Source organism: Perognathus longimembris, chromosome 21 (assembly GCF_023159225.1).
Source record: "Perognathus longimembris pacificus isolate PPM17 chromosome 21, ASM2315922v1, whole genome shotgun sequence".
Taxonomy (NCBI): domain Eukaryota; kingdom Metazoa; phylum Chordata; class Mammalia; order Rodentia; family Heteromyidae; genus Perognathus; species Perognathus longimembris.
In genome coordinates this window covers 8,706,038-8,731,955 of record NC_063181.1, presented here as the reverse complement: position 1 = coordinate 8,731,955, position 25,918 = coordinate 8,706,038, and the positions used below count along the sequence as shown (strand labels likewise).

Here is a 25,918-nt window from a genome sequence, read left to right as displayed (position 1 = left end):
TCGCAGTTCACCTGCAAACGAGGCGGCGGGTGCTAGGGGCGCAGACACCCTCCGGGTAGCCGGGGGTCCCGGTGCCCGGGCCCCGGGGGCGCGCGGGAGGCGGGCGGCCCCGGGCGCGGCGGGGCCCCGGGCGCGGCCCCTCCCTCCGCGGCCGGCCGGCGTCCCGGCTCGCCCAGCGCGCGTCCCGTGCTACCTGTTGGGGCGAGGAAAACCCAACCCCTAGGCGCGGCCGGCCGGGGCGGCGGAGGGCCGAGCTCGGGCCTGGCCGTGCGGCCCGCGGACGCCCGGAGCCGCCGGGCGGGGAGCAAGCTGGCTTTTTTTTTCCCGGTGAGGAGGGCCGGGCGGGGCCCGGAAGGTGGGCGGAGGGTGGGCCGGCGGAAGGGGGTGGGGAGGAGAACGCGCGCCCCCCCCCCCCCCGTTCCCGGGTCCCCACCTGAGCGCAAGCCGCAATTAGAGGCGGCGGCGGCCCAGATTGTCCCCGGAGCGCAGGGGGAGGGGAGGGGAGGGGGAGGGCCGGCCCTGCCCCCACCCAGCTCCTCGGGTGGGTGGGCTTTCCCAGGGGCCGCCAGGTGTGCCCGAGACCCTGCCAACCACCCCTCTCCGCATCTGGTCCAGGGGGAGATCTTCCGGAGGAGCGGGGGAACCCGTGCGCGCACACCCCTCTACCCCCCCCCCCCAGCCTCAGTTTCCCCTTCCTTCCCCTCCCTTCTGAGAAAATGCTGGGGAGGATTATGACCCGGGAGAAGAAACAGGATGAAAGCCACCCCTTCTCCCCCGCTTGCTTCTCCTTCTCCGGGGAACGGAAGGGGTGGGGGGCGGCGGCGGCGGCCCCGGGAGAGGCGGGGGGGGGGGGGGACCCCGCGGGCCGGAGGGAGCCTGACCAGCCCGGGCCACTTCGAAGGTGGAAACCTCTGTGGCCAAAGAGGGAGGTCCTCCCTCCAGCTCGTCATAATTACTTTTTCACCAGGTTGCTTTTTTTTTTTTTCTTGTCCCCCCTCACAAAGAACTTAATCCCGGTGAAGACCGCGGGAGTGTTGGGGGTCGTTTTGGTGTTTTTTTTTTTTTTCTGGGGTGTGTGGAGGGGGGGGGACGGGTGGTCTGGAGCCCCAGCTGATAACTTGCCGGTTCAATGGGACTCTAAAACTGGGGTAACACCCAGCAATTACTTGAGGACAAAGGGTTAGGGCCCCCCAGGTGTGGAGGACTGGACTTGGAGGGGGCGTGGAGGGAGGGGGCTGGGGAGGAGGTATGTTGGGGAGGGGGGGGGACTACTCTGATCCCTCTGATTTCCTCAGGAATTCGAGACATTCTTTGAGACTCTAGACTGCCTCCCCCCACACTCCTGCTTGAGTTAGAGCCAGCTTCAAAGGTGGACGGGGCCCTTTGTCTGGCCTGGGCTTTCTTCTTGGCCCCTCCCTCCCTCTTTGACCTCCCCAGCACAGACAGGCCTCTGGGGGCCCCGGCTCCAGAAAGCCTTCACTGTTTCCTTTCTTGCTATTTGAGGTGAGGCCTGGCAGACAGGGAGGCCTCGCAGTGACTGGGACCTGCACAGGGTGATCGCAGTGTCCCCGGTGAAGGCCGGCTGGGTAAGCGCCTGTACCCCACTTGCAGCCCTGAGCCTAGTGTCCGATTCCTGCTGTGGCCAGGAGCACAGCCCTTCCCTGACACCATAATACCTCTGTCCAGGCCCCCTGCCCCCAGGTAACTCTTCCCACTCTGGAGATGGCTGCTCTTTTTGTTCCTTCTGTACTGCTAGTCACGTTCAAGATATGACAAGGAAGCAGCCGGAGCCAAGGATGGTGGCACATGACTGTAATATCAGCCCTGGGGAGGCTGAGGCAGGAGAGGTGAGAGTTTGAGAGGTCAGCTTGGGCTGTATAGCGAAACCCTATCTTAAGAAAGAAAGAGGGAGGGAGGGAGGGAAAGAAGAAGGAAGGAAGGAGGGAAGGAAGGAAGGAGAGAGAAACCAGAGGATTAGGGCATGTTTGTGGTGGGAAGAAGGGACCACAGCTGAATTAGGCCCTGGTTGTTTTCAAGTGCTTGAAACTCCTAAGCAAGTGTGAGCACTGGTAGCCTTGGTACTGGGGCAAGATGAACTATCAGAGCCAGAGGAGAGACACAGGCGGAGGGAGGCAGCTTGTTTAAGATGATGATGATAACTCTGCCTAAGAATAGCTTGTACGTCGATCCCCACCTTCTCCTCCTGTCTCTGACCAAGGGAGCCAGGACAGTAACTCAGAGAAGATGTCCACTCATGTTTTGTTTTGTTGTTTTGCTAGTCCTGGGAATTGAACTCAGGGCCTGAGCTTCTTTTTGTTCAAGGCTAGCACTCTACCACTTGAGCCACAGCGCCACTTCCAGCCTTTTCTGTGTATGTGGCGCTGAGGAATCGAACCCGGGGCTTCATGCCTGCTAGGCAAGCACTCTACCACTAAGCCACATTCCCAGCCCTTGCTTTGTTTTTTTTTTTTTTTTTTTTTTGTCAGTCATAGGGCTTGAACTCAGGGCCTGGGAGCTGTTCCTGAGCTCTTGTGCTCAAGGCTAGCTACCACTTTAAGCCACAGCACCACTTCCCATTTTCTGGTAGTTAATTGGAGATACGGGTCTCACAGCCTTTCCTGCCCTGGCTGGCTTCAAACCACGATCCTCAAATCGCAGCCTCCTGAGTAGCTAGGATTACAGATGCGAGTCACCAGCACTCAGCCTCCACTCAGGTCTTAATCCATGAAAATGGTTTCTCTGGATGTCACACTGTTCCACCGTGGCCTTCAGATGCCAGTGGCCTCCCGGTCACCATGCCAGAAATCTAACCCCTGTCCTCAGCCTTGTCCTAGACCCCAGGGCCTGACTCTGAGTACCGTTGCTCCTGTACTTCCCCCCTCCGCCAGCAGGAGGCGTCCTCCCTGGCTCCTGTCCTGGCTCATCCAGTGGAAACCACGCCTAGGTCCTCCTTGGTCTTCCCAGAGGGCTCTCCCTCACCCTCTTCACACCTGTCTTCACTCCCTGCACACAGCTGTGTTCTCCCTCAGACCCTGCAACTCAATGTGTGGCACACTTTCCTGGGATCTGCCTAACTATAGTCTCTTCCCACCCTCCGGTGCCCTGAGTCTCTCTGATGCCTCCCACCGTTGCTCTCCATCCTTCCTCCGGAACCCCGCCCCTCTCTTGCCTTACCACACAGGCCTGGCACTACTGTGATTTTTCTGTGTGTGTCTATGTGGTGGTTGTGTGTGTGTGTGGGGGGGGTGTCCTAGAGATTGAAGCCATGGCCTCAATCTTCCTAGACAAGCCCTCTATTAACTTGAGCTACACCTCCTAGCCCTTTTGTTTTTATTCTGCTTTTGAGCTATTCTGCTAATGTTGCTGGTCTTCAACTGTCGACGCCCCTGCCTCTCACCTCCCAAGTAGCTGGGAATGCAGACGTGCATCACCACGCCCAGCTGCTCACATGATTTTTCACGCCGTCCAGTCTGCCTGTCGAGACCTCTCCTGTAGTACAGCTCCCCTCCAGGCCCGGCAAAGCCAGAATGCTTGCCAAACCCCCGGCGTTCCTGAAGTTCCCATGGCCACAGTGCCCCGCCTCCACCGGCTGGCTCTCCCGAGCCCTCGCCCCTGCTGGGGCTGGGCACATGTTCCTATGTCCTTGCCTGCGTTCACGTACTCGTACATCCTAACCTGTATCGTAGCTTGTCCAGCATCCTACTGGCTCATGTCACCAGCAGCCCTCAAAGATAGCCATCTCCCATCGTGCCCAAGACAGAACAGTGGGGAGGCGGGAGGCGGGCAGCAAGCTGGTCCTCTGGGTGCAGGGAGAGCAAGAAGCCGGCATCCTTGGGGTACACAGGAAGGAGAGGTCATTAGGAGTTACACTGAACCCTCCTTTATTCCCTACATTAGATAGACAGACAGACAGACGACACACTGTGTGCTGATATTTCTGTTAATTAAAAAGTGGAGCTCTGGGCTGGGGATATAGCCTAGTGGCAAGAGTGCCTGCCTTGGATACACGAGGCTCTAGGTTCGATTCCCCAGCACCACATATACAGAAAACGGCCAGAAGCGGCGCTGTGGCTCAAGTGGCAGAGTGCTAGCCTTGAGCGGGAAGAAGCCAGGGACAGTGCTCAGGCCCTGAGTCCAAGGCCCAGGACTGGCCAAAAAAAAAAAACAAAACACAAAAAAACAAATAAAAAGTGGAGCTCTTAGGGAAATTGAAATTTAATTGGAGGGATATACCTTTAAGAAGATAGTTCCTTCATGGGTCTCTCTCTCTGTGTCTCTGTCTCTGTCTGTCTCTGTCTGTCTCTCTCTCTCTCTTTCTCTCTGTCTCTCTCTGTCTCTCTCTCTCTCCCCCACCCCTCCTAAACGTAACCTTTGGTACATCCCAAAAGAGTGAAAGAGGACATCAGAAGTACTGGAAATAACTAGACGGTGCTGAGGTCCAGGATGTGGAGGCCACTGGAGGCGGGCCCACGTGGACCCCGTATTTGGGATGGCGGGTTATTCCCATGTGCCGTGGCTCACAGTAGGGATGTGAGTCCCGTCGGGTGTCTACATTCTTGTGGTCCCCGCGGCCTCCAGAGAAATGCTCTCTGCTCCTCTGCCGAAGCCCAGTGCTGTGGAGCTTCTGCAATGTCCGCGGAGAGAAGAGGCACAACAGGGAAGGCGCCGAGAGGGGAAAGAGCACCAGAAAGAAGGCTTGAAGGCAGTGGGAGGCGTGCTCAGCGGAAGGAGAGCCCTAGACCCACTTGGCAGGAACTGAGAGTTTGCATCAAGTGTTGGGTCAATCTAGAAAGTTCGAGGCTGAACGCCAATGGCTCATGCCTGTGATCCTAACTACTCGAGAGGCTGCGATCTGAGGATCTCAGTTTGAAGCTACCTAGCATGGGAAGACAAATTCAAGAGAAGATTCTCCTCTCCAGTTAACCAGCAAAAAAAAAAAAAAAGGAGGTAGAGGCGTGACTCAAGTGGTAGAGTGGCAGCCTTGAGCAAAAGAGCTAAGCACAATTGTGAGGCCCTGGGTTCAAGCCCCAATATCAGCACACACCACACACACACACACTCACACACACACACACTCACACACACACACACACACACAATATGACTTGGTTCTTGATGCTGTGATCGAGGAGACTGGCAAAGAGAAGGGAGTCCCAGACACGAGGGTAGCAGCTCCCGCGGGCTGAGGCTCAAGGGTCCTGGAGGCCCAACGGCTACAGGAAAGAAGGGTAGGGACATGGCTTACAGTCTGATGAGGAAGCATTGCTTTTTGCTCTATATCCCTTTTCTTTCTCTGGCCTGGGTCTTTGTGGTCTCTCCCTTGTCCCTGGGTGTCCAGGCACCCTGGTACAACCTGTCTGGGAGTTAATATTTACACAGCATGAGGGGTGCCCTTGGTACTACCCCCCCCCCAGCAGGTTGGTACATGGGGCGGAGTCTAGGCACTGGAGTGAGACAGAGGCACAGAGGACTACTTTGCAGGCCTGGGGGAGGGGGCAGGTACAAGGCCAGCGTCTGCTCAGGACATCTGGCACCCGTGACCTTGCTGAGGAAAGGAGTCAGAAGTAGGGTGTCTGGGGCCTGGCACCCCTGCCTGAGAGGGGAAGGAGTTCCTACCCTCTGCTGTGGATGCGAGCCCTGAGATTTCCTGAGCTTCCAAAGGTACCCAAGTCTTGTCTTCTCCGTGCCTGGGGAGATTTCATACCTGACATCTCTAGGAGGGTCTTGGGCTCAGCTGGCATTAGGGAGTCTGGGGTCTTCTCAGGAGCAAGAGGCTGAGCCTGGCCTCCATAGGATCAAGACAATGAGCAGACTGCAGAAACCGCGGTTGGCAGGGGAGAGGAAGGGCTCTGGGCTTGGCCAACTCAAATGGCCAACATCCACACCACACAGGACTCTGCCCAGCGGGGAATGACCTTGGCAGCAACCATGCCTCAGGTCGACAGAGGGAGCCCTAACTCTGTGTCCCCTTGGGTCCAGAGCTGGCTGGGCCTAAGACTATTCCTGGCCCAGGTGGCTGGCCAGTGGAGGGGCATTCCCAAGGGCTGGGGGACTGGGCACGGGGGCAATAAGGTGGTGTCGGGCGATGAGGTCGTGTCCTGTGCGATTAGAAAACAACTGTCATGCTCTGATCTTTCTCTGGGTCTAGGAGAGTGACCGAGGGATTGGGACTAAATTGAGACACCCAGCAGATGGTGTAAGCAAGGAGCTCACAATTACAGGCCCCACCGACTGGAAACCAGCCCTCTGGCCCTTCAACACCCAGCCTATCCACCCCTTGTCTCTGTCTCAGTTACCCAGTTGGGGCAATCTGCACAGCCCGCAGGCTTCTTCCTGACCAGCAATGCTAATGCTGTCTCGCCTTAACGAAGGGAGGTCACCTCTGGAGCCAATCCCGGAGCGTTAGGAGAAAGTAGGGGGCAGACTTGATGGGGTGCAGTTGGGAAAGCAGCCCTTAGCACTAAGATGCTCCTGCAGGTCCCCTCCTTCCACCTAAGGCAGAGGCCTTAGGAGCCACCGCTTCCTCCTCCTCCCCCCCTCCCACCGCGCCTAGACGGGCTGGGCTGCTGGCAGGTTGTCTTGGCAACGGGAGGCGGAGAGGAGATGCGCCGAGGGAAGGAGGTGTATGTCACCACCGAGGCTGCGGTGCTCCTGCCCCACGCCCCAGGCCCTTAAAGGTACCGGGAACCCTCCCCTCCTCCCCGCCCTCCCCTCCTCCCCGCCCTCCCCGTCCCCGTCTCCCCCCTATTCTGTCCTACATCACAAGCTGCCTGCAATCAGGAGGAGACTCCCCTCCCAGCCCTGCTTCCCACCCAGGGCTCGGACGCACCTAGTTCCAGGCCCCAGTTCACAGCGATCCTTCCCAGCACCGTCTCATTCCAACCCTGCTTTTGGGAACCCTAGCACTAGAAGAAAGACAGCTCCTGGGGTGGGCTGGGGGGGGGCAGTAAGAGCCCCGTGGGAGGGGAGAGGGGTGTCAGGCATCCTAACAGGCTGAGCGGCAGAACCCAGAGCCCCAGGTGGGGCTTGATCTCCTGGAAGGATGAAAGAGGGCTCAGGACAGTGGGGTGGGAACCGGCTCCCTCTCTCTCAGACCCTGGTTTGGAAAAATAAGGGTGTGGTGGAAAAGGACCTAAAGCCTTGCTAGCCGAGGCCAAGCTGTGAGGATGAGCTAGCTCCTCCCCCGAGGCAGTGCCCCCCCTTCCTGCAGTTAAAGGTACACCCTTCCCTCCGTGGTCCTAGAGATGGGGTGCAGGTTTTCTCTGTACCTTCCACCCGGCCCTCCCTGGACCCCACCCCGCTGGGCAGCTCAAACTCGATCCTTTCCCCCTTTCTCATCCACCTGCCCTCATTATTTCCCCTGTCTGGATCCACTCTTCCGGTTACAACCAAGATACCCCCTCCCTTCTCTTCCATGAGAAGACCCCGGGGCTTATTCCCACCGGACCCCAGAAGGCCCCTCCCCGGATGGCTTTTCCCTTTGGGTATCCAGAGGGTCCCCCCCTCCCACCCCCAGATTCTAGATTGCCTAACAGCCGGCCGATACTATCAGCTGACCGGCTGTGGGCAGCAGTTACCAGGGCAACGGCAAGGCTGCCTAGGTAGGCAAGTCTGCAGCGGACATGGCAGGCAAGGAAGCTGGCCAGCACCTGTGCTAGCTCCTGTGCTAGCGAGGCTCCTTTCCCGGAGTGGGGGGCACCGCAGGCGTCCTGAGGTGGTTAAGGTTTTGCCAGATCTGGGGGAAGGCGCACCTCTGTGAATTCGGTGTTGGGAACAGGTCCGTCTCTCAGGAAACTCCCCTTCCCCCCCACCCCCCAAGCTTCCCTCCATGGGAAGACATGGGAGGATGGGGGGGGGGTCCCTCCATTTTCTCGCTGGTTTGTGCCTTCGTGTGGATCCCAGGGGATCCAGGCCAAGCTGCCTCTCGGGGACTAAGAACCTGGCTTCTGGCATCTATTCGCCTCTCCTAGGAGCAGGTTTAACCTTTTGGTGATCAAGTCCAGTACCACCCCTTCCCCAAGAAGTGGGGTTCCTCCCCCCTCCCGAAGACTCCTGTGGTTGCTTCTGTACCATGATGGGTGGGGGGGGGGGGCGGCACGCGGGCGGGAGGAGGCACAGGTTTCTGGGAAAGCCATGCGTTGGCCCCCTTGGGTGAGCAGTACAGTCTCCCCTTCCCCCAGTGACTGGCCCTCCCGCTGTTTACTATGGGGAAGGGTGAGGGGCTGTGAGCGCGCGCGAGTGTGTGTGTGTGTGTGTGTGTGTGTGTGTGTGTCTGCGTGCGCGTGGCAGAGCCGGGGTGTGGGAAAGGGGAAAAGGACAACCCTGCCGATTCTGCTTCGTCATGATGCCAGTTAATGCCTCCCTTGTCTGCAGCGGATTGAGCTGCCTGCCCCGGCGGCCGAGGTGGAAGCACAGCTCATCCAAACACACACACACACGCCCAGGGCCGGCCGCTATCAGCTCGCCCGCGGCGGTGGGGAGGGCGAGGGAGGGTGAGGAGAAGCCCGCCCACCGCACACCGGCTCCCCAGCTCCCAGGACCCACGAGGCGGCGGCGGCGGGGGCTTGCGGAGCAGCAGTGTGGGGGTGAAGGGGGTGGGGGGCCCAAGAGGGGAGATCAGACCGCGCGGCGCTACCGGCTCCCCTCCTTCGCCAGCTCCCACCCCACCCACCCCAAGCCGGCTTTCTTCCTGTTATTTGTGCTTTGGGAAAGCTCGGCTGGGTGCCTGGAAGAAGAGCCTCTTACCTAGGCTCCTGCGAAACCGCGCAGCCGGGGGACCGGGGAACCGGGGCCTGTCCCTCCTGGGGGTCTCGGAGCATCTGGGCCACACGGTCGGGGAAGAGGTAGGTGACAGGTCCCACCTCTCTTTCCCCCTCCCGGGGGGGGGTGGCATTTTGGGGGACAGCCCCTACAAGGGGTCCAGGCTTTGGTTGGTAGCAGGTGGCTGGCAGCTCTGGCGCCTTGTTCACAGGGAGGCTGGCTTGAGGAAGAAAGGCTGGGGTGTTCCAAGTTCATGGAAGTCATCCCCAACACCCCAGCCCTGCCCACCCCAGGATCCTAGCGCCAGGCGAGGCGGGTAGGGCAGCTGTGTGCTCCTTACTGAATAATGGCAGGAGAGGCCTTGTGGATTCCCCTGTTGGTGCGGGGCCTGCTCCGGGCCCCTCCTAGCTGGGGCTGGAGGCTGGGGTTGGAACCCGGGGGTGGGGGGGAAGGTGGGGTGTCGGGGTGTGGCCGGCTGCAGGCACAGTCCTGGGGGCTGAGCTCTAGCCCCCTTGTCCGCTCTGGCCCTCGCGGGGCTGGCAGGGGCGGAGGCAGCGGGCAGCGGCGGGGCTGGTGGTCTCCACACGCACAGCCGAGGCTGGGTACCAGCACGTGGCGTGGGGGCTGTGGGCGTGGAGCCGGGGAGCCGAGGGGAGGGTCCGCGGGTGGGTGCGAGTGGGTGTTCTCAGCGCCATGTGTCGTCCTGCAGGGGTGTGCGCTGGCAAGCCGGCCGGGGCGTCCCCGCGTGCACCCGTGTGTCTGCGTCCCCAGGGCGGCTGTGCACTCTGTACGCCTCTGCCTGTGGACTCGAGGGTGGGCTCCGTCTCCGCTCCCCACGCCTGTCCACTCCTGAGCCAGCTCTCCGGCCTCCTTTCGGAGTAGAGATCTTCCCAGAATGAATTCGGAAAGCCAGATGTAGGGTGCCAGACCCTCCCGCCTCCCCCGGCAGCGTAAATCTGAGGGCCTGGGGGTGGCCACCTCTCCAGGCCTCAGTCTAGGGACAGGGTCTGCAAGACCAGGCAAGAGAGACCTAAGAAAAACATGGCCGAGGAGATGCACATTTGTGGCTCCGTGTAGGCAGGACCTGAAACAGGCGGACTCTGTACACAACCCCTGACTGCCCCCACCGGTGACGGGCCTTGGGGAGCGTTGGTATTAGATTCCCATCCTAGCAGGTAGAATAAGAATACAAATGATCGTACTGCTGGATCCTGCTCAGGCTTGTCATCCTAGCCACGCAGGAGATGTGAGGATCAAGGTTCAAGGCCAGCCAGGGCAGGAAAGTCCATGAAATTTTTTATCTCTGATTAACCATCCTCTCCCTCTCCCACCCCCCCCCCAAAAAAAAGCTGTAAGTGGAGCTGTGGCTCAAGTGATAGAGCACTAGCCTGGAGCAAAAAAGATCGGGGACAGTGCCCAGAGTTCAGGCTCCGGGACTGGCGTGCACACGTGTGTGCACACACAGAATATTGCACAGGGGAGAAGGGGGAAGGAGAGGAGAGAGGTACCAGGGCTATGCGGGCCTGGGAAAGGCCCCGAGGTCTTTGGGCTAAGGAAGGGACCCGGGTCTGGTGAGCCGCTGGTCTGCATCGCACCCCACCCTACCCCACACACAGAGCCGCTCTGTCTGTGGTTCCCCGGGCCCTGCCCTGCTGATCTGCCCCATGGCTGCTCCTCCCCTCCCTGGGATGCTGTTTTGGGAACTGGTGACCTAGCTGGATCCCGCTTTTATTTCTGGCATTGAGTGGTTGCCATAGCAATTGTGGAGGTGGGGCTGGGAGGGGGAGAGGGTGAAAGGGAGAGATGGGGTGGGGTGGGGGGGAGGCAGGAAGGAGGAGAGCCAAGGCAGTCCTGAATGAAACAGAGTCCCAGAGGGGCAGAGGGTCCCCCACCTGACCCAGCCCACTTGGGCAGCCTCCAGCCCGGCCTGACCCAGCCTGGACAGCCCAGCCAGCCCCCCCCCCCCCCCCACCGTGCCCCGGCTCCCGCTCCTCAGGTGATGACTGGCTCCCATCCAGCGATCTTTGGGATGGATACAGCATCCCGTGCCTTTGGCCTGAGCCGGGCCTGCGTAGGGACCCCAGCTTGGCTGCCATCGCGCCCTTCCGGCAAGTTCCTCTCTCAGCCTCTTTTGTCCTCCTAAGTGAGCACGAGCTGACTTAGGGAGAGTCCACGTCCCCGGCTCTGGAGTCGGCGGGCTTCCTGGTGGTTGCTTTGCCTCTGCAAGCCCAGGGTGCACAGTCTGGGTTCTGTCTGCCCGGAGTGGGTGGCTGCACCTACAGAGGTCCCCGCGCATGCCTGTTTATGGCCTCCGTGTCCCTGGAGCTGGCCGGCTGGGGTGGGGTGGGGTGGGGTGGAGTGGGGCTGGTGGTTCGGATAAGGCTGGGATGCGCAGCTGGGGGTGGGTGGGGCTGAGATGGAAGGATGGGAAACCTGCTGATGGCTGACCCGAGCCAGGAGAGGCCGAGCAGGCCTTCCACCACCTGGGCTGCCTTCCTCCCCCCCCCCCCGCCCCCCTTCCCGGCTTCCCCTCTCCTGCCTTCCTGCTGCAGCCTGCCCTTTGGGTCTCTGCCCACAGGGAGGCTGGGACCCCCCCCTGGACTGCACAAATGTAGGCAAGGGGTATAACATGGATGGGAAGAGGGTCAGACCACCTCCTGGAGAGGGAGAAATGAGTACTGAGAGATGAAGTAGGCAGGTGCCTGGGTGGTACCATCATTTAAATCATGCCCCTAGCCCGTTGGCTTTAGTTAATTCTCAGGTAGGGTCTCCAGATTTTTTGTGAGCCTCTTACCTATGCTTCCAGTGTAGCTGGGATTATAGGCGTGGCCACAACACCCAGCTGCTTTGTCGAGATGGATTCTCAACTAACTTCTCGCCCCCTACCTCTCTGCCTTGCAAATCGCAGTAAATACTGGAGAGAGCCAAGCTCTAGGAACTTTTATTTCTTAAAGTGCTCCAAGTTAAAATGTCCCCAAGGAACAAGGCTGTGTTTCCACTCTTAGGCCTCCAGGGAAATAACTGACCAAGGGACTCTGTCACACACACACACACACACACACACACGCACGCACACACACACACCCCAGCTGAGCCGTAGGACCCTCAAGAGGCAGGGGAGAGCCCCAGAAGCTCTGGAGTCAAACCTGGCAGGCGGAGGGTAATGTGGGTAAGAAGGGCAGGGACAAATGGGCAGACTGGCTCAGCGACCTGCTCCGCAGGAGCCGGGACCCCGGCTAGAGGTTAGACTCAGAGCAGTGCCCTTGACCAGCGGCCTGACTCGTCCTGCTCTCGGTTTCCTCAGCGACAATCTGGGGGAATCGTGGGTTCCCACGATGTGAAGGGGCCAAGCACGGAGCCAGCCGTGCCATGGGTGGTCTGTACACACCAATGAATGTAACGCTCTGGGGGGGGGGGGGGCGGTAGCGTGAGACTCCCACCTCCCAGCGCTCACCCCACCCATAGCCACAGACCGATTCTGCACCCCATGCTAGGTGCTCACAGCCACCCCGGCCAGCTGGCCTGCCTGGAAGTTCTCCCTGCTGTTGTACACCCAGCAGCATCTGGGCTCCATTCTCTCTCTCTCTCTCTCTCTCTCTCTCTCTCTCTCTCTCTCTCTCTCTCTCTCTCTCTCTCTCTTCCTCCCTCCGCGCCCCCCCTCTGAAATGGAAGCCTCTGGGCTGACTCCCTCTAAATGCCCTAGAACCTTCTTACCCAATGTCTTGCCCTTTCCTCTCCTTTCTAGAAGCACGTGGTTGGTTCCAAAGCCAGGCCTCCGCTTGACACTTGCTGGTTAGAGCCCAGTCCTGTTCTCCTTGCTCTTCCAAGCCTCTACCCCTTCCCGCGTCTCTCTGCCCTGGGTGAGCTCCTGTGCCCTCGTACATGGGGCCCCACCAGGCCCTGCCCAGTACCGCTCCTCATTCCTCATTGGATATAGTCTCATGGATTTTCCCACCCAGGCTGGCTTTGAACTGGGATCCTCAGATCTCAGCCTCCCAAGTAGCTAGGATTACAGACGTGAGCCACCTGTTTTCTGTCTCCCTTTCTGATCCTGCCATCTCTGCTCTTCTGTCTTTGAGTACAAGGATGCTGGTTGTTTTGCTGTCGGTGGTAGTGTTTTTGTTGTTGTCTGCTTATTGCCACGGCATTAGCTCTCTAGGATGCTGGTTGGTTGTTTATTCGGTAACCCTTCTAAATTTTTTGTTCCGCGTCTTGCTCTAAGCAAATGGTTCCCAAATGCAAATCCCTAGTTTCAGCATGTTCCTTCCCCCAGCTCCTTTCCTTGAGACAGTTCCACCTTCTGGCCAGCCTAGCAAAAATAACTTCATCCCTTCCTTCCTCCTTTTCCTTCCCTTCCTCCTTCTCCCTCTTTCTTCTCCTTCCCTCTCCTCCCTCCTCTCACCGCCCTGCCCTAGGACCCAGTCCCGCTTTGTGCAGGCCACCTCTAGAATTTCTCCCAGTAGCTCCTTCCTGCCCTTGGCCCATGCCCAAGTCTGGCCCTTCGCAGTCCCCTGCCGGAACGCTGTCTCATCTCTCCCATCTTGCAGGCTGTGGGCCACCTCTGCCTGCCCAGTCCTGTGTCCAGGCGGCTAGCAAGTTCATTTGGCTCAGCAGGTCCTGGATCCTGTCACTTCCATGCTTAAAAAGAGGTCCCAAGCCTTCTCTGATCCCCTGTTGCCCATAGGAATAGACTCTAACCCAGGGTGGGACCCAACCTTCTGCCCCACATGTCCTCTTCCCTCCCTGAATGCTACATTTCCGCCATGTTTGCTGCTCTCCAGTCTGCCCCAGCTTGTCCCCATGTCCACACCTTCACCCGGGTCCAAGGGTCCTTTTTCCCATCACATCCTTCAAGTTCTCCCCTCATCATACATGTCTTGCTCTGAGAAACCTCTTCATTCCCCGTGCTGGGCTTCCCTTGCCACCCCCTCCCCGTGGCCTTATCTAGCACAAGCACCTCTGTGCTGGCAGCAGCTATCTGTGGGCAGCACGCCTTCTTCCTGGGGGCCGGGGGTGGGAAATGCCTCACTCTCCACTCGCCTTTCTGTTCCCTGTGAGGCTCCTCACAGGACTGGGCTGTGCTTCCCACAGAATCCATGCTAGAAAGCGCGCATGCAGTAGATGGAGAAATATGTGATTGGGTGAGTGGGTGGGTGGGTGGATGGATGGGTAGAAGAGTCGATGGGCGGTGGATGGGTAGATGGAAGGATGGATGGGAGGGTGGATGAACAGATGGTGGGTGAATGGATGGGTACATGGGAAGATAAATGGATGGATGGATAGACAGGAGGATGGATGGACCATAGGAGGGTGGATAGATGGATGGATGAATGGGTAGATGGGAGGATAGAGAAGTGGGTGCATGGATCGGTAGATAAGAGGATGGGGGGATGGCTAGGAGGATAGATGGACGGATGGATAGGTGGGTGGGTGGGTGGGTAGGTGGAAGGATGGATGGGTGGGTGGGTAGAAGGATGGATGGATGGGTGGGTGGCTGGGTGGCTGGGTGGAAGGATGGATGGATGGATGGGTAGATAGCCATCTGCCTCTAGGGCAAAGCTTCTGTGCTAATAGCTACAAGGAAAGTAGAATGAGAGGGAAGTAGACTGTATTAGGCTCCTCAGACATCTAGTTAAAAGCATTTCACAGCATACTCTCAGTTACTCTAGAGGCAGAGGCAGGCAGATGGAGCAAGCCTGGGCAAAGTTAGCAGCTAGATCCTAACTTTACAATAAAAGGGTTGTGTGCACATAGTAGAGCACTTGCCTAGCATGCATGAGGCTCTGCATTCATAAAATAATAAAATAAAATAATAAAAGCATTTCCAAGTAATCACCAAGAAAGTCTGAGAGGCTTTGAACCTCGAGATTGGAATTTTCCTGTGAGATACCCACGGTATGTACGATGGGCTGGAGCCTTGTCTTAGAGACGCCTTGGTTCTAGAACTCCAAAGGGACTTGAGGACTCTGGCAGGTCTCGACTCTCCCCACGTACATGGTAGAACAGTGGGTAGTCCTAGAGAACCTCACCGTGCTAGAGACCACCAGCCTCATCTCCTCAACCTTGGCCAGTCTTCATCTGTAAAGTGGAGCTACCCTTGCAGGATCCTACTGAATCATACCTTCCTGGTGTTTGTCCAAGTACCCAACCGACTGCGTGTTCAGTGAGTGTTCTCAGGGTACTGTGGCCGCCTCTAGAAGTCCACAGGGGGTTCCTCCCATGCCTCAGCCTATCATGAAGTGCTTGCTTACATACCCCCTGTTTTGGATCTCCAGAGTGGAGACTAGCCTTGGAGGGGCGGGGCCTTCTAAGGACCCTGGAAGGATGAATGGAACTCTGTGTGGCAGGCGGAGAATTTGGTGATTGGGTGAGGAGCAGACTGGCTGATAGTGAACATAGATAAAGCTGGACATCATGGCGCATGCCTGTCACCCCAGCTGTGGAGGGAAGCGTGCCGAGGGTTGTTATCCAGGCTGACCCAGGAAGAAAAGCAAGATCCTCTCTCAAAATGAGAGCAAAAAGTGCTGGGGGTGTTGGGCCAGTGTCCGAGGGCCTGCCTAGCAAGCGCAAAGTCGAGTCCAGTATTACACGTGTTTTATTTTTTTAAGTATAGATGAAAAGATTGGGAAGCTGGGCACTGTGGCTCATGCCTACAATGAGCTACTCAGGAGACAGATCTGAGGATCATGGTGCTGCCTTGCGTGGGCAGAAAAATCCATGAACCTCGTATCTCCAATTTAACACCCAAACCCTGCAAGTGGAACTACAGCTCAAGAAGGGGTAGAGCATCAGCCTTGAGTGAAAAAGTGGAGGGACAGAGCCCAGGCCCCAAGTTCAAACTGAAGAATAGGCACACACACACACACACACACACACACACACACACTCACTCACGATTGGGAGCATACTGGTCTTTTATGACTCCGATGCTAGGACCTAACTACAGAAAAGCCCCGAAGCTCATCAGTCCCTGGGAAGAACTATTGCAGCTAACCTCGGTGGAGACTATCCTGCTTTGTGCTCTTCTCGTGCTCTAACTTACCTAAGGGGCTACAGCAGCCCCATGAAGCCCGGGCTATTTCTATGCTCCTGCCGTTTCTAAGTTTCTTTCCTACAAACGTGGAGGCTTAATTATCGCTGCACAATTCAGCTCTCAGCCTGCGGAGCAGCTAGGACGACAGGTGTGAGCCACCAGCGCTAGGACTTCGTGGCTTTTGCTAGGGGACAGTGGGCAGCCACTGCTCCCCCACCCCTTGGGTGCAGGGAGGAGGGAGAGGGAGGACGGCTGAGGGAGACGCCCAGGAGGACATGGCCTTACAGACAGCGGGGCTGACTGGCCAGGCCATCTTCCCTGGAGCCCAGCAGCGTGGTGGGCCTTGGAGCATTCTCAGAGACGATGGGGTGCAGGGCAGGGACGGGGCAGGGGTCTGCCCCGAGGGTGCTTTCCCGAGTGGCTGGCCTCACACCCCGGGGGGGAGGGGGATTCGTCCCTGTCCTCCCCGTCGTGGGCCGCGCGTCCGCACCTCGTGCGTCCTCCGGTATGACTCAGTCCCTCCGTGTGCGCCAAGCAAGGAAGAAGGGGGCCCGGTGGATGGAGGGGGGCTGGCGCCCGGAGCCCGGGAGGGGGACCTGCCTGCCAGGGGACCCCGCCCTGGGCGGGGAGGGGGGGGGGCGGGCAGAGGTGGCCAAGGCTGGGGATGCGGAGGCCACCGCCCGGGCAGGCCGGCTGACCCCTGCCGTCATTTCCTCCGGAGAACAATGGCTCCGCACGCCGCGCGCCGGGACCGCGTGCGGGGCGCGCCCCGGGGCTGAGCGCACGGCGGCGGCGCGCGGGGGGGGGGGAGGAGGACGCCCCAGCCTGACGGCCCCCTCCCCACTCCCGTCCGTCCGTCCGTCCTTTGCAGAGCCACCACCCCCGCCGCGCATCCGCCGTGCCGGGGCGCCGAGGGATGAGGACCCCACGGCGCGGTGGGACGCCTTCATCGTGGGAGCCGGGCCGCGCCTGACGCCTGTCCGCACCCCGCGCGCGCGCGCACCGGCCTCGGCCTCCGCATGGAGCGGCTGCAGAAGGTGCGGCGCCCCCGGGGTGCCCCCGCGGCGGGGTGCGGGGTCGGGTGGGGACCGCGGGCCGCCGGGGTCCGCCCGGGAGCGCGACGGCGCCACCTGGCGGCCCCCGCCGCGCCGCGCACCGCAGCGGGCCCTCCCGCGCCTAGGGCCGCCCCCGCCCCGTCCCCCTCCCCGCCCTCGCCGCCACGCACACGCCCACCGGCGCCCTTCTCGCTCTCCCCAGCAACCTCTTACCTCCCCCGGGAGCGTCAGCTCCTCCCGAGACTCCAGCGTGCCCGGCTCTCCCTCCAGCATCGTGGTGAGTACCCCGGTAGGCCACCCACTCCCCCTTTGGGGCGAAGGGAGGGCTGGGACCCCAGCTTTCCCCAGGGTCCCCCTCCACCTCCTCTCCATGGTGATCCTGCCTGCGCTGCTGGCAGATGGGCAGAAGCCGGAGGGCCCCCCAAGGCTCCCGCTGCCCCCCTGGCTGCCTTGCCCGGCTGTAGGCAAAGTACCAGGCCAAGGACTGCCGTCACCTCTCCGGTGACACCCCGAACGTGTAGCCTCAGCGCAGCCGGAGGTCTGGAATGGCTGGCTTTCTGGGGGATGAAGTGAAGCTCCATCCCGTGAGGTCCGTGTCCTAAGGGAGGGCTGCCCAGGATCTGCTCCATGTGTGCCCGTTTCCCCCCAGGCCAAGATGGACAACCAGGTGCTGGGCTACAAGGACTTGGCTGCCATCCCCAAAGACAAGGCCATCCTGGACATCGAGCGGCCCGACCTCATGATCTACGAGCCCCACTTCACCTACTCCCTGCTGGAGCACGTGGAGCTGCCCAGAAGCCGCGAGGTGGGGGCAGTGTGTGTGTCGGGGGGCGGGGTCCCACATTGGGGAGGCTGGTGAATGGAATCTCTCTGCGTTAGTCTTCCTGGAAGTGCAAGCAACCCCATTTGGGAGAGAAAGGGGCAGCAGACAGCAAGGCTGGGGTGTGGCCCCGAAGTAGGAAGATAAAGGACAGCCACAGTTGAATAGCAACAGCACGAAGAAGAGTGTGTATGGGGGGCTGGGGGGGGTGTACCTGTAGGAAAGGGATGGGGAGTGGGCAGAAAGATCTCAGGAATGCTGAACCTACTGAACAGGTGTATGGTTGCCTCGGTTTCTCCTATTCACTTAACCTCCGCCCCCAAAGTTGTCAAAGTACGTGGCGCAGTGCCTGGGCGCACACTGAAGTAAAAAGTAATGTTGGTTGAGCTGTGGGGGTGCAGCCAGACTGTGAAGGAGAGGTGGGTGCCTGGACATGGAGCCCATGCTTTATCCCTGGCCGCGTGTGGTCTTCTCCCTGACATGCGCTGTCAGGCTCTGGGGACAGGGTCCTGGCTGCCCCTCAGTGCACTGGAAACACTACCCCAGGATCCTGTGCTTCTTTGTGCTCCATACAGAACGAGTCAGGATTTTTGTCAGGAGCATCCTGGGAGTAGGAGCGATGGAAGGTTGGGCTGAGAATTGGCAAGGGCCTGAGAGAGAAGGGTGGTTAGGGAAGTGTGTGGAGTTGGGGTGGCGGCTGGAGCGACCCCTCTGGGGCTCTAGGGACCAAGCTTTAATCCTGCCTGTGACTGACCACTCTCCTCCCGTTTACAGCGCTCGCTGTCGCCCAAATCCACATCCCCCCCACCCTCCCCAGAGGTGAGTCTGCCCTAACCCTGAAACTTGCCCAGCCCTGCAGTGACGGGGGCCCAGGTCTTTCCGTGTCCCGGCGGAGCTCTGCAGAGCCCAGGACACAGTAGAATAAGCAGATCCTGCCCAGTCACTGGTTGGCTCTGCCGGTCAGTTGGCCCTGGGGGGGGGGGGCTGGATTAAGCCTTTGTCCCTGGACAGGCGCCTTGGACAGGTCAAGCCTTGGGAGTCTTTGCCCTGAGCTTGGGGGTGTTGGCTGTAGGGTGGGAGTGCAGGCTGTGGTAGGAGTGAAGAGTGTGGGGTGCCAGGGGGGCAGAGGAGAAACATCCTTCTGCTCTGCAGGTGTGGGCGGAGAGCCGGACCCCTGGAATTCTCTCTCAGGCTTCAACCCCCAGAACCACAGGAACCCCCCGGACCAGCCTGCCCCATTTCCACCATCCTGGTAGGTTTCGTTGTTGGCCTGACTTCACCTGTTCCCTGTGACTTCTCTTCTCCTTCAGCACCCCCACTCTCTTACTCTCCATTTCTGCCATTCTCTGAGGTACAAGCTCACCGTGGAACCCCATAATGCTAAGACCCCAGTGATCTTGTGCCTGTCCCCTCCCCCCCCCCCCCCCAGTGCTCGTGAGAACAGTGCCAGGAACTTCAGTTCTGTCTTGGCTCTTGAGCTATTCCACTTGGCCCATTCCCTCCTCTACCCAGCATCCCCTGCCATCAGCATACGCTCCTTCTCATCTGCCTTTATTTCCCTTCCCAGAGACTACTCGCCCAGACTCCAACATCTACAAGAAGCCACCCATCTATAAGCAGAGAGGTGAGGGCTCCCCTAAGTTTGCAGGGCTCCTGTGTGCCACCCGCCACGGGGGGCTTGACCAGGTGCCGGTCCAGGAAGCAGGTCCTGGCTGGCAGGGAGATGGGCAGATAGCTGTGCGTGCCAGCATGGAATGTTCCCCTCCCCCCCCCCGTGCTCTTTGCTGCATGTTGCTCTTCTATCTGTGATCTCACAGGGGCGAGGGGACAGGTGGTAGACCTGGGGACCCTGGGTGGTCCCGATTGGCCTGAGGATGGGCTGTGTGAGGGCTGACTCCCACCTTTGTCTTCAGAGTCCATGGGGGGCAGCCCGCAGAGCAAGCACCTCATCGAGGACCTCATCATCGAATCGTCCAAGTTCCCAGCCGCCCAGCCCCCCGATCCCAACCAGCCGGCCAAGATCGAAACCGACTACTGGCCATGCCCCCCTTCACTGGCTGTTGTGGGTAGGAAAGCGAAGGAGAGGGGAGGCGGGGATCCCCTCCCCACTATTCCCTCTCCACCCACTCCACAGCTGAGGGTTCCTCTTAGATCCGTTTGCACCTTTATCAGTACCATACCTCCACTTAAGCTTTTTGCTAGTTAATTGCAGATAAGTCTCTTGGAGGGCTGGGAATATGGCGTAGTGATAAAGTGCTTGGCTCGTATACATGAAGCCCTGGGTTCGGTTCCTCAGTACCACATAAACAGAAAAAGCCAGAAGTGGCGCTGTGGCTCAAATGGTAGAGTGCTAGCCTTGAGCAAAGAGAATCCAGGGACAGTGCTCAGGCCCTGAGTTCAAGCCCCAAGACTGGCAAAAACAGAACAAGAGTCTCTTGGAGCAAGGCGCTAGTGGCTCACGCCTGTAACCCTAGCTACTCAGCAGGCTGAGATCTGAGGATCACTGTTTGAAGCCAACCCAGGCAGGAAAGTGTGTGAGATTCGTTTTTCAATTGTTTTTATTGTAAAGGTGATGTACAGAGGGGTTACAGTCATATAAGCATTGAGCACATTTCCTTTTGAACAGTGGTTTGTGAGACTCTTAATGTCCATTAATTAGCAAATATCTAGAAGTAAACCTGTCAGTCAAGTGATAGAGCACCAGCCTTGAGCAGAAAAGGCTAAGGGACAGTGTACACACACACACACACACACACACACACACACACACACACACACACACACACACACAGTGTCTCTCTGACTTTTCTATCCAGGCTGGCTTTGAACCCCAGTCCTTAATAGCTAAGATTATAGGCGTGAACCACCAGTTGCTTAAGAATTTGTACCACTGGGCCTAGTGGTGCCCACCTGAAGTCCCAGCTACCCCCGGGTGCTGAGGCGGAGAGCCGCCAGCCCAGGAGGTGGAGATCAGCCTTGGGAAAGGATCTGTTTTGACTCCATGACAACAGCACCCCAGAGCAGAGCTGCCAGGGACGGTGAATAGAGATAGCAAAACCCCATCTCTTAAAACATTCTTTCACACTGAAAATAAAAAGAACCTGAGGGTGTTGCCCTTGAGGTCCAGCCAGCGCCTGCGAAGAGCCGGCACCCAAGCAGCAAGCTGATTGGCTGAGTTGCCTCTCTGGCCTCTGCCTCCTAGAAACCGAATGGAGGAAGCGGAAAGCATCTCGCAAGGGGGCAGAAGAAGAGGAGGAGGAGGACGACGACGACTCAGAAGAGGAGATAAAGGCCATCAGAGAGCGTCAGAAGGAGGAACTTAGTAAGGTAGCATCTCAGAGTCCCAACCTCGGATCTTTGGGGACACCTGTGCTGGTCCTGTGGCTCATCTGAACTGTGCCAGTCAGAAAAACACCTGAATGAGAACAGGGAAGAAGGGCCTCTCCTCCCCCCCAGGAGTCTGAGCGGTTGTTTCCCAGGGGCCCTTGGTTTCTGGGCTGCTTTGGGGGAGAGGTGGGAGCCGCGGGGAGGGCCTGGCTGGTGACGTGGTGCAGGTTCAGCAGTGACAGGGAGGAGCTCCATGGGCCCCAGGGCGTGGTCAGCAGTGACGGGGGAGGAGCTCCATGGGCCCCAGGGCGTGGTCAGCAGTGACGGGGGAGGAGCTCCATGGGCCCCAGGGCGTGGTCAGCAGTGACGGGGGAGGAGCTCCATGGGCCCCAGGGCGTGGTCAGCAGTGACGGGGGAGGAGCTCCATGGGCCCCAGGGCGTGGTCAGCAGTGACGGGGGAGGAGCTCCATGGGCCCCAGGGCGTGGTCAGCAGTGACGGGGGAGGAGCTCCATGGGCCCCAGGGCGTGGTCAGCAGTGACTGACGGGGGAGGAGCTCCATGGGCCCCAGGGCGTGGTCTGCCTGGGAACCACCCTGGTCCCCCGCCGTCTAGCAACTCTGGGCCAATTATAACTGACAATCCAGTCCCTAGGCCTTGGCCTCATCCTCCTTTTCCCTGTCTCAGGTTACTTCCAACTTGGGAAAGATGATCTTGAAAGAAGAAATGGAGAAGTCATTGCCCATCCGGAGGAAAACACGCTCCCTGCCTGACAGGACACCCTTCCATACCTGTAAGTGCCCTGGAGGGGGCTGAGGCCTGGGGGGAGGGGGGGCGCATGCTCCCTTTAGGGCAAGAATACCAGCCGCCAGCCAGCAGCCGGTGAGAAGAGAGACCGGCACAAGCAAGGTTGTTTGTTTGGTTGTACTCAGGACCTGGGTGCTGTCCCTTAGCTTTTTTTCTGCTCAGAATGAGTGCTCCCACCACTCGAGCCACAGCTCTACTTCCAGCTTTTTGGTGTTTAGTTGGAGATAAGAGTCTCACAGACTTGCCTGCCCAGGCTAGCTTTGAACCATGATCCTTAGATCTCTCAGCCTCCAGAATAAGTAGGAGCACAGGTGTGAGGCACCTGTACCTGGCTGGGGTTGGCAGGTCTTTACGTGGGACTGGTAATTCCAGAGGGTTTGTCAGGCACCAGCACTGGGGGCACTGCCATCAAAGAATGCACCCTCGCTGGTGTGCTCTGGTAGCTTGTGGTCAGCAGAGAAGACTGACGTGGACCGTGGGAGTTTGGAGCAGTGTGTCAGGCACGGGTCCAGAGAGCACAGCCCCAAGGCCCAAGGTTAAACTGAGTCTTAGAGGACGCCAAAGCCAAGGCAATGGAAGAGAAGGTCATGGCAGATGACCAGAGCAGCATGGGAGCCAAGGCAGGGAGCGTGAATCACTGCTGGGGGGCAGAGGAAGAAAACAGAGCGTGGCCCAGTGAGGCTGAGCTGAGTGCGGTGGGCCAGGCCCGCTGTTCACAATTTCGACGGATTTCCTTGTTCAGTTTCCAGACATGAAAATAAACTACCTCAACCACATTCATTCTCATTGACCGTCTTCGTTAGTCTCCGCTGCTCCCAGGACTGGCCCTCCCATCGGAGCCAGTTTTTCTCTCTTGTCATTCCCCTCTCTCTCTCTCCTTCCTTTCTTTCCTTTCCTTCCCTTCATTCCCCTTCCTTCCTTCCTTCCTTCCTTCCTTCTTTCTTTCTTAGTCCTGAGGCTTGAACTCAGGGCCTGAGCACTGCCCCCGAGCTCCTTTTACTCAAGGCTAGCACTCTGCCACCTGAGCCACACAATGCTACTTCTGCCTTTCTCTGTGATTTAATTGGAGATAGGAGCCTCACAGACTTTCCTGCTCTGGCTGGCTTTGATGCTCAGTCTTCAGAGCTCAGCCTCCTGAGTAGATAGGATTATAGGTGTGAGTCACTGGTGCCAGGCTCATTCTTTTCTTTAGTAGTGTGTATTAATTGCACTAGGAGATTTCACTATATTTCAGATGTGCGTATATATGTTTTGCTCAGAATACCCTTCTCTATTGCTTCCTCTTGTCCTTCCCTTCCATCTCCTATTGATCAGCAACTTTCAATGAGTTTCCCATTGTGTTGTTTTATGCCATCTTCATAAATATGTGCACTATATTTCAAAATTATTCCCTCTCCTCCTCCTCCTCCTACTACTACTACTACTACATGATCCCATAGTTAGAATCTTATATGTGTGTACATATATATGCATATGTACATACACATATGTATATATACATGTATGTATATGTACACACACATATATATGGAATGATATATAATATATCAGAAGACTAAGGCAGGATGATCTTGAATTAAAGGACAACCAGCCCACACATTAAGAGTTCAGGGGTAATTTAAAGCCTGATATCGTGATATATCCAGTGTTATTCTTTTTATTCAGAATTGCTCTTGCATTCAGGATCTTTTATGAATTATTTTTGTCAATGATGGGACTTGCACTCAGTGCCTAGGTGCTGTCCCTGAGCTCTTTTGCTCAGACTAGCACTCTATTGCTTTGAGCCACAGCTCCAGTTCTAGTTTTCCGGTTGTTATTTGGTGATACGAGTCTCATGGACTTTCCCGCCTGGGCTGGCTTTGAACTGTGATCCTCGAATCTCAGCCTCCTGGGTAGCTAGGATTATAGGTATGAGCCAGTGGCACCTAACTATGAAATTTTTGGATTGATTTTTCTCTTTCTATGAATAATAGGATTTTGATGAGTATTTCATCAAATCTGTAGATTGCTTTTGGCTATCTAGATATTTTTTATTATATTGACTCTATAAATCTATGAGCATACAAATCTCTTCATCTTCTGGTGTCTTCTTTAGTTTCTTCCAAGATTTTGTAGTTTGTATTGTAGAGTCTTTTACTTCCTTTAATACTCAAGTGTTTGAATGTTTTTGAGGCAATTATGAATGGAATTGTTTTCCTGACTTCTTTCTTAGCCTATTCATTGTTGGTGTACAGAAAAGCTATTGATTTTTTTTTTTTTTTTGCCAGTCCTGGGCTTGGACTCAGGGCCTGAGCACTGTCCCTGGCTTCTTTTTGCTCAAGGCTAGCACTCTACCACTTGAGCCACAGTGCCACTTCCAGCCGTTTTCTATATATGTGGTTCTGAGGAATCGAACCGAGGGCTTCATGTACACCAGGCAAGCACTCTTGCCACTAGGCCATATTCCCATCCCCAGAAAAGCTATTGATTTTTGAGTATTGATTTTATATTCTGCTATATTTCCAAAAGTGTTTATCAGATCTGTAAGTTATTTGGTGGAGTCTGTAGAGTCTGTTAAATATGGGGTCAGATAATCTGCAAGTTGTGACAATTTGACTTCTTCCTTCCTGATTTGAATCTTTTTTATTTCTCTTGCCTTATGGCTCTAGCAGGATTTCTAGTATAATACTGAATAAGAGTGAAGTTAGGGCTGGGAATATGGCCTAGTGGCAAGAGTGCTTGCCTCGTATACATGAAGCCCTGGGTTTGATTCCCCAGCACCACATATATAGAAAATGGCCAGAAGTGGCACTGTGGCTCAAGTGGCAGAGTGCTAGCCTTGAGCAAAGAGAATCCAGGGACAGTGCTCAGGCCCTGAGTCCAAGGCCCAGGACTGGCAAAAAAAAAAAAAAAGAGTGAGGTTAGTGGATGTTCTTGTTTCATTCTTGACTTTAGGGAAAATGGTTTCAGTTTTTCCATTTAACATGATGTTGGCTATAGATTTGGCACAGATAGACTATTAAATGCAGGCACGTTTCTTCTAGTCCTAGTTTCTTTTGCAGTTTCACCATAAAAAAAAAAGTTGCATTTTTGTCAAAGGCTTTTTTTCTGTGCCAATTGACATGATCACATGATTTTTGTTCTTGGTCCTGTTTATGTGATGTATACTAAATTTATTGATTTACATATAGTGAACCACCTTTGCATTCTTGGATGAAACCAATTTGATCAAGGTATATAATCTTTTTAATGTATTTTAATTCAGTTTGCAGGAATTTTATTGAGGATTTTTGTGCCTGTGTTCATCACAGAGATTGATCTATAGTTCTTTCTTTTTTGTGTGTATGTATCTGATTTTCTGTATACTTGAGTTTAGTAGTATTCCTTCCCTTTCTGTCTCATGGAAAAGTTTGAGGAATATTGGTTTCAGTTATTCTCTAAAGGTCTGAGAACTCAGTCTGAGAATTACTGCTTCAGTCTCATCACTTGTTATATATTTAAGTGATGTATCCTATTAGTTCAATTTTGGTAAGTCAAATGGATCCAGAAATTTATCAATTTACTGTAGATTTTCAGTTTATTTGAGTATAGGGTTTTTAAAGTATCCCCTCATGACTCTTTGGATTTCTTTGGTATTTGTTATGCTGTTCTCTTTTTCATCTCTTAATTTTGTCCTCTGGAGTTTAAATTCGTCAAATTGGGTAGGAGTTTACCAATCTTATTTATTTTTTTCAAAGAACCAATTCGTTTCATTGTTTTTTGTTTTGTTTTGTCTATGCCAGTCCTGGGGCTTAGACTCAGGGCCTGAGCACTGTCTCTGGCTTCTCTTATGCTCAAGGCTAGCACTCTGCCACTTGAGCCACAATGCCACTTCTGGCCATTTTCTATATATATGGTGCTGGGGAATCAAACCCAGGGCTTCATGCATACTAGGCAAGCACTCTACCACTAAGCCACATTCCCAGCCCTCAGTGTGTGTATGTGTGTGTGTGTGTGTGTGTGTGTGTGTGTATGTGTGTGTATAGTTTCCATTTCATTAACTTTAGCCTCTGAGTTCCACCAGATTCTTGCAGCTCTTCTATGTAACCAGAAATGAGCTCTTAGACTTCCATTGTGCCTTAGAGTAGCCACATGTGTACG

The 25,918-nt window shown here is 56.5% G+C and overlaps 1 protein-coding gene across 6 annotated transcripts in view; it reads left to right on the top strand.

Moving 5' to 3' along the window:
- The first annotated feature begins 239 nt into the window (after positions 1–239).
- The window catches only part of Dmtn (dematin actin binding protein), a 28,307-nt gene continuing 2,628 nt past the window's right edge, over positions 240–25,918 (top strand). The window contains exons 1-10 of one of the 6 annotated variants that reach the window (XM_048330419.1): positions 240–327; positions 16,665–16,830; positions 17,051–17,125; positions 17,498–17,653; positions 18,443–18,487; positions 18,821–18,920; positions 19,236–19,292; positions 19,582–19,734; positions 20,871–20,995; positions 21,680–21,785. In XM_048330419.1, coding sequence (XP_048186376.1) covers positions 16,813–16,830; positions 17,051–17,125; positions 17,498–17,653; positions 18,443–18,487; positions 18,821–18,920; positions 19,236–19,292; positions 19,582–19,734; positions 20,871–20,995; positions 21,680–21,785 — 835 coding nt within the window. In that variant the 5' untranslated portion in view covers positions 240–327; positions 16,665–16,812. Of the gene's footprint in view, positions 328–5,178; positions 5,662–6,658; positions 6,678–8,605; positions 8,844–16,664; positions 16,831–17,050; positions 17,126–17,497; positions 17,654–18,442; positions 18,488–18,820; positions 18,921–19,235; positions 19,293–19,581; positions 19,735–20,870; positions 20,996–21,679; positions 21,786–25,918 lie in introns of those variants that run through there. The other 5 variants (XM_048330423.1, XM_048330420.1, XM_048330422.1 and 2 more) reach the window with 5 other exon arrangements.